Source organism: Lampris incognitus, chromosome 8 (genome assembly GCF_029633865.1).
Source record: "Lampris incognitus isolate fLamInc1 chromosome 8, fLamInc1.hap2, whole genome shotgun sequence".
In the NCBI taxonomy this organism is placed as follows: Eukaryota; Metazoa; Chordata; class Actinopteri; order Lampriformes; family Lampridae; genus Lampris; species Lampris incognitus.
The window spans coordinates 33,105,856-33,120,498 of NC_079218.1; the positions used below are offsets into that span (position 1 = coordinate 33,105,856).

Below are 14,643 nucleotides of genomic sequence, written 5' to 3' on the forward strand. Positions count from 1 at the left end.
CACGGTGAAGCATGGTGGTGGGTGGCAGCATCAGGCTTTGGGGCTGCTTTTCTTCAGCTGGAACTGGGGCTTTAGTCAAGGTGGGGAGACTCATTAATAGCTCTAAATACCAGTCAATTTTGGTGCAAAACCTTCAGGCGTCTGCAGGGGAATTTCACCTTTCAGTGGGACAAAGATCCAAAGCATACATGGTATGGCTTGGGGCGTCCGGGTGGCGTGGCAGTCTATTCCGTTGCATACCAACACGGGATCTCCGGATCGAGTCCCCATGTCACCTTTGGCTTGGTCGGGTGTCCCTACTGACCGTGTCTGCGGGTGGGTATGTGTCCTGGTCGCTGCACTGGTACCTCCTCTGGTCTGTCGGAGCGCCTGCTCTGGGCGGGATAGCGTGATCCTCCCACGCGCTAGTGCCCCTGGCAAAACTCCTCACTGTCAGGTGAAAAGAAGCGGCTGGCGACTCCACATGCATAGGAGGATGCATGTGGTAGTCTGCAGCCTTCTCCGTATCAGCAGAGGGGTTGGAGCAGCAACCGGAACGGCTCGGAAGAGTGGGGTAACTGGCCAAGTACAATTGAGGAGAAAAGGGAGGGAGGGGATAAAACAACAATGGTATAGCTTCACCAAAAGAAGATCAGCGTTTTGGAATGAACCAGCCCAGAGCCCAGACCTGAATCCAATTTAAAAATCTGAGGTCACCTGAAGAAGGCTGTGCACAAGAGATGCCCTCGCAATTTGACAGATCTACTACGTTTCAACAAGGAAAATATTGCTTAGTCAAGATGTGACAAGCTGATGACACAAAAAAGACTGTGCTGTAATAAAGTTAAAAGGTGCTTCAACAAAGTATTAGTTTAAGGGTGTGCACACTTACGCAACCAGGTTATTACTGTAAGTTTTTTTTTAACTTATTTCTTTCCATTTGTTTTTCACTTAACTTTCACAGATTGCAATTTCACGTTAAAGGTGGGATGAAGGTCTGACGTGATTGACCTTGGTTGCATTTTTTACATCACAAAAACCTGACATTTTAACTGGGGTGTATAGACTTTTATATCCACCGTATTATATAATCTTCTGGTTTTTGTAAATGGATGGTGACAGTCAGAATATATACAATGTAATCTTATTAAAATTAATAAAATGGAACTGAAAGCCAATATAATCATTACACTTTGTGTCCATGAATCCAGAAATGGTTTCCACTACTGAATGGGCTGAGTGCTCAAAGCTCATGCCCGAAAACAGACCTACCTACTCAAACACACACCCTCACTACATCTCACTTTGTAAATAATGCTTGAGCCTCCACTGAAAGGTAAATTACATTTACAACAATCTACGTGAAATCTTCGTGCACGTGTGTGTTCCAAGTTTCAGCTCAACATGCCTCTCAGACTCCCCCCCCCCCCAATTTTATCCGGCCAATTCGGTTCGTCAGAGAAACTGTTAAGTCTGTGTTTCTGTTTTGAAAGGTGAGTTTATGTGATAGGTATGCTAGCCTTTGTTGCGTAACAAACCAATTACTCTCACTGTAATCATCGGTGTTATCTGTGATACAGTAAGTATGCTATGCTGTAAAACTAATGAATACAGCCTGAAGTAAATTGCAGACAACTGTTAAGACGACCCACTGAATGGTATCCTTTGGCTGTGTGTGTGTGCTATCTTTCAGTTCTTTTGTCGACTTACTGTACCTCCCTTTTTCTCTCTATGTATTTATCTCTCTCAGCGCCTGGGAGCTATTATGGTCTAAGCCTCGGCCTTCAGCCTTTCCTATCCAAGCTTAAACCCCATGGTTGGACTTTTCCTATTATGAGTTACAGCATGTTATAAACAGACTGCTGGTTTGTGTGTGTGTGTGTACGTGTGTGTGTGTGTGTGTGTGTGTGTGTGTGTGTGTGTGTGTGTGTGTGTGTGTGTGTGTGTGTGTGTGTGTGTGTGCATGCCTGTCTGGGTGCAAGCATTCACACCTATAGTTGAGGATTTTTCTAAACCCGTATTACTGCTAGATGCATGTGTGTGCATCTGCACGTGATGGATATAAACATAGGCGTAGCTCGCAAACATCTGTATTTGTCCAGGGCCATGCGATTACCCACACATCTCTGTATTTGCATGTGTCCATGCTGTATTAGCGGGGGCATGATGTAGCCTCGGCCACATTGGTTATCTCTACCAAACAGCTTCTGGCCAAGCTGTCACACAACGGGTTTATCTGCTCTCGCACACACCCTCTCAAAGGCTTGAGACCCCCACCAAACCATTTCCTCCCTCCTTCTAACTCCTTTTTCACCCCCTCTCATTCTTTGTCATCCCTATGGATCCCCACTCAAACACACACGCATGTAGACACATGTACACAAACTTGTACACACACAGACATAAACTGGCAGGGAGAGGAGGAGCAGTCGAGCTTTCAGTCATGGAGCAGACGACAGGCGCAGACCAGTAAGTGTCTCTTTGTACCTACTGGTACCTAGTGTGTCAACACTGGCACCATGGATTCATAGCAAACAGCTTACTTAAGTTACATCTTAATATGCTCCTTTTTATTGGTATAAAACATAGAACATTATCTACCTTTTTATCTCATTTATGCAGAATTTCTGAACTATGAACATTCGTAATTTTGGATAAATAGTATCCCACCATAATCCTAGTTACATTTTCCACCAAGTAGCTATGACTACGCCATGAAATCCTTGTTAATGGTTAAGTTCAAGTTCAAATGACAAATGTATTTAGAATACAATGAAATCCTTGTGCTCTGGCTGTTTCTGCCTTAACACAAGGCACACAAGGACAAAGGACACAAGGACACACCATCCAACAAGAAAAGAAAAAAAAGAACAACACTATAGACCTATATAGACAATGTACATAATGAATTCATACACAATATACAGTACACAATAACACAACAATGTAAGGTGCATATGGGTTTGTCAGCTGTTCAGTAACCTGACTGCCTGTGGAAAGAAACTATTACTGAGATGGGTGGTGTGTGATTTGATGCTCTGATAACGTTTTTTAGATGGAAGGAGCGAGAACAGAACATGAGCGGGGTGGCTGGTGTCCTTCATGTTTTGGGCTTTCCTTTTGCAGCGAGTGGTGTAAATATCATGAAGTTGTGGTAGTCCCATGCCAGTGATGTTTGCTGCTGTCTTTACAGTCCTTTGAAGCAGTCTGCAGTCCTGAGCAGTCAGGTTGCCAAACCACACTGTGATACAGCCTGTCAAGACACTCTCCATGGTACTGCCGTAAAAGTTCATAAGAGTTTTGGTGCTTATACCAGAACTCTTGAGATGTCTCAGAAAACAGTCTCTGCTTTGCCTCCTCAGGATGCAGTTGGTGTTTAGAGACCATGTGGGGGTGTCTGTGATGTTTAAACTGAGAAATCTAGAACTGTCCACAATTTCAACAGATGACCCATTGATGGAAATAGGAATGCAATTTTCTCTGATCTTTCTAAAGTCAACAATGATTTCTTTTGTCTTGACATTTAGAGAGAGGTTGTTATCATGGCACCATGTGGTTAAATCTTCCACTTCCCTCCTTTAGGCCCTCTCATCACTGTTACTTATTTGTACAATCCCTGTGGTGTCACCTGCAGATTTAATGACTGTGTTGTCATATTTGGCAACACAGTCGTGTGTAAACAGGCTGTACAATAGGGGACTGAGACAGCAGCCCTGAGGTGTGCCAATCCTAAGAACTAATGTGGATGAGTATGTTTTACCTATTCTCATATTCTCACACTCTGGGGCCTGCCTGTCAGGAAATTAAATAGTCAATTACAGATAAAGTAGCCCACACCAAGACTCCTGAGTTTCAACCAGTTTGCATGATACAACTGTATTAAAAGCACAATTGTAATCAATAAACAACATTCTGACATAGGTATTTTTCTTTTCAAGGTGTACTAAAGCAGTATGCAGAGCAAGTGAGATAGCGTCATCTACAGATCTGTTGGAAAAAAACTGTGATGGGTCAAGGGTAGCAGGAATGTTATATTTTATATTATTTATATATATTACCAATCTTTCCAAACACTTCCTAATAACAGAGGTCAAAGCATCAGGTCAATAATCATTAGGGCAAGAGGCAGGTGTTTTCTTAGGTACAGGTACAATGGTGATTTTCTTAAAACAGTGGAACCACACACAATGATGGGTTATAAATGTCAGTAATAACCTGAGATAGCTGAGTGTAACATGTCTTGAGGACATGGGTAGAGATGCCATCTAAGCCAGCAGCTTTATGAGTGTTAACCCTTTTAAAAGTTTTACCCAGTATGTTGGTAATTTAGGAACTGGCAGGGAACTAATGATGTGTTTTCTTTCATTAACAGCTAGTAAGAAAAAGAATGTAGGCTAAATGCCTGTATCAGATACATGTAAACCATGCCCACATATAATGCTGAACATCAGAACAAGGACAGTTGCTCTGGAATAATGAAGCTAGCCTAATGGTTTAAACGAGTGAAGTGAAAATGAACTGAGCGATTCATCATTACTTAACGGTGCTTACGGCCTCAGACTACAGAAATAGCAGACAGTAGTCAATTTCTTTGATTATTATTATTTCAGCTCCATTTAAAGACTCTTTTTGGTAACTGACTCCTTCATACACTCTGCCTCCCTGTTAAAATTTGTCAGTATCAGCAGAATGTCATCTACTGACAAGCTGTTGAGGGCCGACAGACTAACAATCACCATAAACAGTTGCCTTCTTTTTATATCACCATCTAATTTCAGACCAAAACCTGTTCACACCAACGCCTTGTCACCAGTGTTTGGAAAGGAGGGCGATGGGGGTTTCACCACAAGAAGTGATGACATTTGGAAGTCAAAGATTGACCATATGGCGATGGAACCAGTGCTAATTCAACCAGGTCTTGGGATCACTACCACGACTATTACTACCATCACACAGACAGGAGGTGATTGGAGCACCGGCTTGTTTGACATATGGGGAGACAAGAAGACATGTGGGTGTATACACACACACACACACACACACACACACACACACACATGCTATGGAACCTGTATCCCTGTGCCATAGGCCAATTCAAAGCCACACTTTTACACTCTAATGCACAGGCAGGCAGATGGGTAGTTTCTCATCCTCAGGGAGAAACACATAGCTATAACAACCTGAAAAAAAACTAAATTTTTGCATTAAGCAATGTTCACCTGCCTCCCTAACTGGACTTTCAGGTGTCCTGGGGTCCTTCTTGCCGTGCTGTTTAGATCTGAGTTTAGCTCACCAGTATGGAGAGTGTCTCTGCCTGCCTCTCCTGCCTGGATCCACCTTCGCCATACGGGTTGGGATCCGCGAGAGGTACAAGATAAGGGTGAGTTTGTGCAATAATGTTTATGTGTGTGTGCGAGTGTGTGTGTGGTATATACTAAATATAATGGTGACCTGTGTGTAACACACAGTAATCATAATGATATAAAATATCAAATCGTAATAATCTTACAAAAACATACTAAACTTTACAGTACATATGGATGAGAGGCATGACAGCTGGTGATTTCAAGCAAGTTTGGACTTTGTGAACCTGTGTTCAGTAGACCGAGGCCTTCTCCAAGTTAAAACAATATCAACTTCTGCTGAAATGCACATCTCAACATGTGCAGATTCATCTCATTCATCTAGGTAGTAAGAGGTCAACAGTAAAGTAGACAAAAACAGACATCTGGACAAGTATCAAGTCTAGTTATTAGTTAAAGTCTTTTTTTAACTTACCCAGCTGTGATTTTTCTACATTGCTCGACACACAGCTCAATCAATCCCACCAACCAATAAGAACGAAAAAAACGAAAGAGGGGCACCCGGGTAGCGTAGCAGTTTATTCAGTTGCCTACCAACACGGGGATTGCCGGTTCGAATCCTCATGTTACCTCCGGCTTGGTAGGCCGTGTCTGTGGGTATGTGTCCTGCTCGCTGCACTAGCACCAACTCTGATCGGTCGAGGCACCCGTTCAGGAGGTAGGGGGAACTGGAGGGAATAGCATGATTCTCCCACGCACTGCGTCCCCCTGGTGAAACTCCTCACTGTCAGGTGAAAAGAAGGGGTTGGCGACTCCACATGTATCAGAGGAGGCATGTGGTAGTCTGCAGCCCTCACCGGATCGGCAGAGGGGGTGGAGCAGTGACCGGGATGGCTCGGAAGAGTGGGGTTATTGGATGGGTACAATTGGGGGGAAAAGAGGGGGAAAAAGAAGAACGAGGGGTGGGAACAGAGAGGAAATAACTACATCTACTTTGTGAAAGTGGATATGAGAAACATAAACAATGGAATAAAATTAATATATAATGCTGATAACAGATAACCCCTGTTTATTTGTCATTTTATTTGTCACATGTCAGGCCATCACAGAGTATATATACACACATACACACACACACACACACACACATATATATATATATATATATATATATATATATATATATCAGTACAGATACAGGAAAAAAGAGTTTTAATACATTGCAGTACAGGCCTGTTTCGTGCGTCGTGCACTCATCAGCTGCTAATGTGGTTAAACAAAGAATCATACAGTTTACGTTGCCCAGTGTCATGCCCCTAATTTTGGTAGTGCACGACGCACGAAACGGGCCTGTACTGCAATGTATTAAAACTCTTTTTTCCCTGTATCTGTATTGCTATTCCGCTCCTCATTAGTTGAACGCTTATACCGCCATTGACGGTTTCGAAAAAAACGATATATACATACATATATATATATATATATATATATATATATATATATATATATATATATATATACACACACACACACACACTGTGATGGCCTGGCAGCCTGTCCACGGTGTCTCCCCGCCTGCCGCCCAATGACTGCTGGGATAGGCTCCAGCATTCCCGTGACCCTGGGAGCAGGATAAGCGATGTGGTTAATGGATGGATGGATGGACATGTCTCAATATGAGTCGTGAGAAAGGAGGAGGAATATTTCTTTTGTGTGGAAACTTATCTCATCGAGCAGAAGCAACTATCAAGCATATTCTCCCGGCGCTCGGCACCTACTTTTCACACAGCGCTATCCGAGCGTTCGCCTCCACTGCTTGTGATGTTTCTCTGAGAGAGGTCTGCAGCGGTTACATGCCCCTTTCGTGTGTGTTCAGTAGGCATGAGGCTTATAAGGGCATGTTTCTCTAAAGGGTTGTGCAAACAGGTCACAATAGGAAGAAAAGTGGTATATTTTTCATTTTCAAACCTCTCACGCCTTGCTGAACACATTTTAACTTTTGAACCCTCCTTTCAATTTTTGTGTTTCTTTGCCCCCCGTCCCCCTGTCCCCATCCCCAACAAAGAGATGGACTAGCTAACTCTCAGTATGTGAATGAATGATGGAGCGGGTGAATTCTTTTCTAGGTCAATGAGTTGCTTTGCACCTAATAAAAAACTAAACCTACAATTAAATTATGGGCTAGTCACATCATAGAGTGTTAGGCATAAAATGAAACAAGGACATATTAACTAGTTTCTGTAATACTCAGTGAAAGACACTTGCCGATGTTAAAAGCTCACCCACACCATCAACCCCTCTAGTGTGTAAAAACAGTCAGCACTTGTTTTGCTAAAGACTCATTAATAGAGGATGTGAGACCCGTCTGGTGTGCCTCAGGGTTCCCTGTACACAGACTGTGCTGAAAATGTGTAGCTGCTGAACACAGCTGTTAACACAGGTGCTTATAACCCCACCCCCTGCCCAGAGTGCTTAATGTGTGTGTGTGTGTGTGTGTGTGTGTGTGTGTGTGTGTGTGTGTGTGTGTGTGTGTGTGTGTGTGTGTGTGTGTGTGTATTTCATATTTTTTGCTGCATTTGCGTGAATGTTTGTGTGTCTGCATACTTGTGTGCATTTGCATATATCCTCATTTGTTTGTCATTGTGTTCTTTTGCATATGCATGTGTACATTTGTAGTATTTTTTTGTGAATTTATGCATGTATCTATATACATCTGTGTGTGATTGTGTGGCTGTGTTTGTGTGTATGGGTGTGTGGGTGTGTGGGTGTGTGTGTGAGAGAGAGAGAGATTTTATGTACTTGGTTGTTCACAGGGCAGTGTTTATGAGGACTGGACCACCGTGTGCTGCTGTTATCCTCTGGCTGTCTGTCAGATGACCAGAGAGATGAAGAGGAGAATGAAGAGTCAGACATATCATGTGTCTACCACCCTGCAGTGCTCCTGAGGAGGCTCTGGAGACTAACTCAAAGCTATCCTTTCCGATCTGATGAACACGGAAATTTATTATTAATATGAGTAGCATTAAGAATTAGTGCAACAAGGTTCAAACAAGTTTGAAATGCTCGTGAGAGGGCTTTTGGATTGTACATCAAGCCTATCTTTTACAAACTGAGGCAGAGTGGAAATTATTAGACTACATTGTTTGCCATATCTTTTTAAACTATTTTTTTTCTCAAGTAAAGAGAAACCAAAGACACGTGTCCATGTCAGGTGTGCTCATGAATAAGAGCATGTCTAATTCCAGGGTTTGTCAGGGAAACTAAATCAAGCCTGCCTGCCTTGTGCACTGGAGAACATTGGGGCGACACCAATGTGATTATTGCAAAGCAGTATTGACACCTGCCACTATAATGTGAGGTTTTTATTTTTTTTACAGATTTCATGTTTTAGAGGGGGACAAATTTGAATTTTTACAACATTTAAAAAAAACTACTTGCTGTCAACTTGATTATGTCTTCTTTCCAGTTGAAAGTGACTGTCTTGTTGATTTCACCTTTTCCATCCTTTTCAGACACCAGCTAGTAGATTTGACGACAAGCATATTAGAAAATTTATGACAGCCTTTTGAAACTGCGAGACAAGGATTTCTCAAAGGGATTGCAGCTCAGGATGAAGAAATTATCCCTTTTTTCCAGTGTAAATGTCTGTGGATATCTCTAAATCTTTTCAACATGAAATTGAAAACATTTCTTGAAGCCACAATCCCGGGGATTTGCATGCTAATAATCATAACTTTTCATACTTTCCATCGCTGATGTATTTAAGACAACCCATATCGTAACATCAAAATGTAAGTTTTCGAGTTGTTCATTGTAATTGTTCCTCTTGGGGGAAACTTTCCAAAAATACGATAGGTCACATAGTGTTTTACATCTTTGCCAGAGTGGCCACATGTATAGGTACTATAAGGCCGCTGTGGCTTGCAAATTCGTTGTAGCTACCATTCAAATATAGCAGAGCAGAGTCATGACAGACTTTTACCAACAAATGTTTCAACTCCAGTAACTAAAAACCCAGTTTCAACCATGTGTTTCTTTATCTGGCAGTGAGGAAGGTGAATAACATAAAAAAAACAAGATTAAATTAAAAATGCCGTATCTCGTATTTATGACTTTTTAAGTCAAAATTACAATTTAGTATCTCATACTTATGTCTTAGTAAGTCAAAAACATGACTTAATATCTTAACTTTCTAAGTCAAAATTATGGCTTAGTAGCTCATAATTATGACAGTATCTAAGAACACAAACGCATATCCAGTTTAGTACAGAGAAGGTTTACTTTACCTGGCCCAAACAAGTTTCATCCTTCAAATTATGACCTGAAAAGCCTCTTACTAAGTCATAATCATGAGACATTAAGTCATAAGATATTTAGAATTTTTTTCTTTTCTTTTTTGGATTCTCCCCTTTTCTCTCCCCAATTGCATTTGGCAATTACCCCACTTCCGAGCCGTCCCGGTCGCTGCTCCACCCCCTCTGTCAATCCCGGGAGGGGGGGGGCAGCAGACTACCACATGTCTCCTCCGATACATGTGGAGTCGCCAGCCGCTTCTTTTCACCTGACAGTGGGGAGTTTCACCAGGGGGACGTAGCGCATGGGAGGATCACGCTATTCCCCCCAGTCCCCCCCCCACCCCGAACAGGCGCCTCGACTGACCAGAGGAGGTGCTAGTGGAGTGACTAGGACACATACTCACATCCGGCTTCCCACCCGCAGACACGCCCAATTGTGTCTGTTGGAGCGCCCGACCAAGCCAGAGGTAACACGGGGATTCGAACCGCCGATTCCCGTGCTGGTAGGCAACGTAATAGATCAATACGCTACCCGGACGCCCACATAATTTTTTTTTAATCATTCTGAATTCTTTATCTATTATTTTATCTTCCTGGTGGGAATGGGCCTCCACAGATCACACGGGGACGCTGACTCTTGTCAGAATTTAAATGGATCTCTGGGATTTGAAGCGGTCAAACACTAGCACAATTACCAACAGTGATGGCAGGTGGTGATATTAGGTGGGTGGGCTAACAAATATAGTGTAACGACCACGGATAATTAGACTCGCTCGCCCTTGGTCAACGGGTTGGACCCTTTAGTCGACTGGTTTCATAGTCGCCCGTGGTGCGGAAGACACCGGTTCGCGTCCCGGCTGTGGCGGTTCCCGGCTGCCCCCCCCCCCGAATTTGCTACAGTAGTATACCCATCTATAGTTCACACTGCAGCGACATAACATCTGAGATCCCAAGTTAGAGCAACGACACTATATACCTTGTTATAGCAAGTGCTCTATAACAACACTATAGAGCCAAAAAAAACTCTCGCGCGCACGCACACAGACACACACTATTTGACTATTTTTCTCCGTACACATTAGCACACGCCATTTATAACAAGAGCAACATAAGCAGGAATGATGGAATGATATGCCACATGATAGAACAGAATGCAGTAGCATGTAGCCTACAATGTCTGAAAAGTGAATTCTTAGCTACACTTGCCATTAGCCAGTCCTTTCGTTGAAACCATCCACCCATCCATTAGCTGAACCGCTTATCCTGCTCTCAGGGTCACGGGGATGCTGGAGCCTATTCCAGCAGTCATTGGGCGGCAGGACACCCTGGACAGGCCATCACACACAGACAATTCACTATGGCCTAACTTACATGTCTTTGGTCTGTGGGAGCAAACCGGAGCCCCCAGAAAAAACCCACGGAGAACATGCAAACGCCACACAGAAGACGACCCGGGACGACCCACCAAGTTTGGACTACCCGGGGCTCGAACCCAGGACCTTCTTGCCGTGAGGCGACCGCGCTAACCACTGCGCCACCATGCCGCCCTTCGTTGAAACCAAGTAACACAAAATTTAAGATTTTGTCGTTTGCCCTTTTGTGTTATTTGAACGTCATTTGGACAATGTGTCCCCAGTCTCTTCATTTCCAATTTTCCTCCAAAGACATTGAAGAAAATGGATGAAAAAGTAAATAATCCACCTCGTTCATGCTAACGCCCTCGGCCACCATTGCCACAGTTGCTCACTTTTTCTCCCTTCCCACTCTCACACAAGTAGCATTTCACTGTATGTACTGTCTGTGCTGTCGTTGGTCAAAAGTCAGTTGTCTGTGGGCTGATTGAATTTAGCCCAAATGATCAGCAAATCAAGGGAGCGTGCCAAGACACCTGTCACTCATGTAACGCGAAGATGAATGGAATGTTTGGGCTGTAAAAAATTAGCCCATTTAGATGTATTTTGTGTTTTCCTTGTGACTATTTAGTGCAGTTGCTACTATTAGGTTCCACCAAAATTTAAAATAACCTTTTCTAAGGTTTTTTAACATAATTTTCTCAGCTTTATTGTAAAAGCCCATTTATACCAACCATCCGTGATTACCAAGCTCGATAAAGATGTCAGTACGTAAAGAAAAAAAAACAAAAAAAACAAATCACGGTGCAGCTGAAAGATTTTGCTCATTAAATGAGAAAACCTTCTCAGCAGTCGTTAGACTTTGTTTTTGAAGTAGTCAATAGTTTTGACTGCTTTCCTTATCTGAGCGAGAACAAAACAAGCCTGAAGGTCTGAATCAGCATACCGACGCTCTGCCACCTATCTGATGACCCAGCATCTGGGCCACGATGCATTGCAGGTTGCGTTCTTCCCCCACGACAGCTTAAATACACTCCTGTGATAATATAAACCATTTGCATATTTCTATTATTCTTTGAGCCTTCTGTTCCCTGTTTGCCCCTCAGGCAGTCAATCAATCGTGTCATTAATCCAATACATTCTTTGTGCCTCCCTAAACCTGAAATGCCTGCCGACGAGGCCGCCGTGGCGCAGATCAGAAAATGTTATTATAACACAAACCGACAGTTCTTCAAAGGGCAAATGTACCATTTATTAACGCTCAAGCCCCCGCCTGACTTCGCTCCCCTCAAATAGACAAAATAATGTACCGACATCAGGTTAAAGAAAATTGAATGGACAAAGGTTGTATTGAACTCCTGTAATGTATTTTAAATCACGGTGTGCAAGAAAGTCAAATTAATGCATATTGATTTAAATTTTGTTTAATAAAAATGTAATTTAAGTGGAACACACGCCTCTCTTGATTTATTTATTTATCTATCTATCTATCTATTTATTTATTTATTTTGAGCTCCTTCTCTCATCTCTCATCTATGTCAACCTCAGTCTTTATCTTTGCATCAGTGTCAATAACAACAGAATCCGGTAACTTTCTCTTTTCCACCCACAAAAAGAAACAAGTCACATATAAGCAGCCAGTATGTTACTTTTTTGGGATCAAGAAGGCAAAACAGCTGAAATATATAAATGAGATATGCTTCAAATGATGAAGTGAAAGACGTTTCCGATATAATAGTGTTTTTTTATTTCTTACACTGTGCTGTCTGGAAACTGCTTGGCACTGCACAAAACAGAAAATCCTGGGTTCGATGCCAACCAGACACCTGAATGGAGTTTAGCCTACATGATGTTCCTGTGTTCAGTTCATACTCCGCTTTCCTTCCACAGCCCAGTAACTTGCAAGTTTGGTAATTGGAGAATCCTAATTTCCCATTTCCCCATGCTGTAAATGGTGTTTGAGTGAGTGATTGTGTGTGTGTGGGTGCTGTGATGGGCTGGGCTAGTGTCCTGTCCAAGGTGTCTGCTTGCCCTCTATTTAACACCTGATACACCATCAAACGCTATGCACCCAGACTCAGTTATCAAGACAGGATAACCATTGTTACACAGAACAGTTTGATGATTAACCAGAAATGCTCGATTGTTTGATTTGACCCAACTGTCACCCACTAAAAGGGAATGTGGACACATGTTAGTTTGACCCTTTTGATGATGTGTTGTTGCAAAATAAATCCACATCCAAAATGTAATCAATATTCCAAACTAATTGATTCATGTAATATTTGGTAGACCATAGTGAGGACAAATAATTTTCAAAAACAAACAACGACATAAAAAAGATAACATTTTCAAAATGGCTATCTCTTGCTGTTGGGTAGAAACGAATGTCTTGATTTATTGGCATACGTCATACCACCACATTTGTGCTTGCTCTACTCAGCACTTCGCATACAGCTAAACCGGCACAAGGCCTTACGTCATTCTTAGCAGGTACACTTCCATGAGCTGACCAGCAGGGAGCAGTGCTGCTCCAGAACTGCTCCATCTCTCCGTGTTCTTTCCACTGCTAGGAGGTTGGGGTTGTAGGTTCCACCCCACATGGACAGGAGACGCTAATCCCCGGTCAGCATAAAGACAGGGCTTTTGTTGCTTGGCGTGTTAATACCGTGTACCCCCAGGATGCAGCAGAGGTGCACAAGAGTAGCCCATGCAGTTATAGGAGTATATGCCTTATTTTGTGTTATTTTTGATTATTTTTGATAAACTTTAGTTGTGGTAGTTCTGTTATAGGTCTCTTATTGATTGTTTGATTGATTGAGTGTGTGTGTGTGTGTGTGTGTGTGTGTGTGTGTGTGTGTGTGTGTGTGTGTGTGTGTGTGTGTGTGTGTGTGTGTGTGTGTGTGTGTGTGTGTGTGTGTGTGTGTGCGTGCGTGTGCGTGCGTGTGTGTGATGACAAACAGGCCTTTTGTAATATAGCACTGCCACATTGATTGTAAGTGCAGCGATTAACCACATATAACTTTAAGACTATTTTTACCCCAAGAGTACGTCATCCTCTTCATCTCATTGCATGAAATACATGACATACACAAACAATATTTGAAATGCTGGTCATAAAAATATATATACCATACATATGTCCATATATATGTGTGGCTATATGTTATATATGCATATGTAGACTTGTATACCTTCCAATTTAATTCGGGACATTTTTTTTAATTGATAGTTCATGAATTGCTGAATTGTGCTCATCTAGTTCATGGCGAACCCTTATCTTCATAAGGAAACTACAACAAATGGATGTAATATATCAAATCTACCAAATAACATACCAAAGCCAAAGTCTCTTGCAAACCATGATTGAATAACAAATAGCCAAAGGGGGAGAGAGAGAGAGAGAGAGAGAGAGAGAGAGAGAGAGAGAGAGAGCGAGCGAGATGGATGGATGGATAGAAAGAGAGCTCCCAAAGTAAATCTTGACATTTCAATAATCCCCAAATGTTTCAATGCATTCACTCCTCTCTTCTAACATCCCCCTATCTCTCACCTTGCTGCCAGTCTTTATTTTCTCTCTGGCTCCTCCTTTCATCTCCCTGACACTGTGTGTACCTCCTCTCCTTTCCTCTGATCTCCTTCCTTTCTTGCTTTCCTCCTCTCTCACGCCCTTCTTCATTCTTGTCTTGAACACCAACTCTCTCTCATTTTGCC

The 14,643-nt window shown here is 42.4% G+C and overlaps 1 protein-coding gene across 3 annotated transcripts; it reads left to right on the top strand.

The window, feature by feature from the left end:
• The first annotated feature begins 2,398 nt into the window (after positions 1-2,398).
• On the top strand, positions 2,399-10,017 carry plac8l1 (PLAC8 like 1). 3 transcript variants are annotated; one of them, XR_008810622.1, is made up of 5 exons: positions 2,399-2,448; positions 4,758-4,990; positions 5,223-5,359; positions 8,096-8,635; positions 8,795-10,017. XR_008810622.1 is itself a non-coding variant. In XM_056285298.1 (4 exons), exons 1-4 carry the CDS (start codon positions 2,423-2,425, stop codon positions 8,225-8,227), a joined length of 528 nt encoding a protein of 175 aa, XP_056141273.1. In that variant the 5' UTR covers positions 2,399-2,422; the 3' UTR covers positions 8,228-10,017. The 3 variants fall into 3 exon arrangements, 2 of the variants coding, with proteins under 2 accessions (XP_056141273.1, XP_056141274.1); XM_056285298.1 differs by having other exon boundaries at positions 8,096-10,017; XM_056285299.1 differs by having other exon boundaries at positions 4,758-4,942; positions 8,096-10,017.
• Positions 10,018-14,643: the final 4,626 nt, after the last annotated feature.

Coding starts and splice junctions, on each gene's coding strand:
- plac8l1 (XM_056285298.1), top strand. CDS start 2,423: ATGGAGCAGACGACAGGCGCAGACCA. Junction 2,449..4,757: donor CAGACGACAGGCGCAGACCA/GTAAGTGTCTCT, acceptor ATCTAATTTCAG/ACCAAAACCTGTTCACACCA. Junction 5,360..8,095: donor GCGAGAGGTACAAGATAAGG/GTGAGTTTGTGC, acceptor GGTTGTTCACAG/GGCAGTGTTTATGAGGACTG.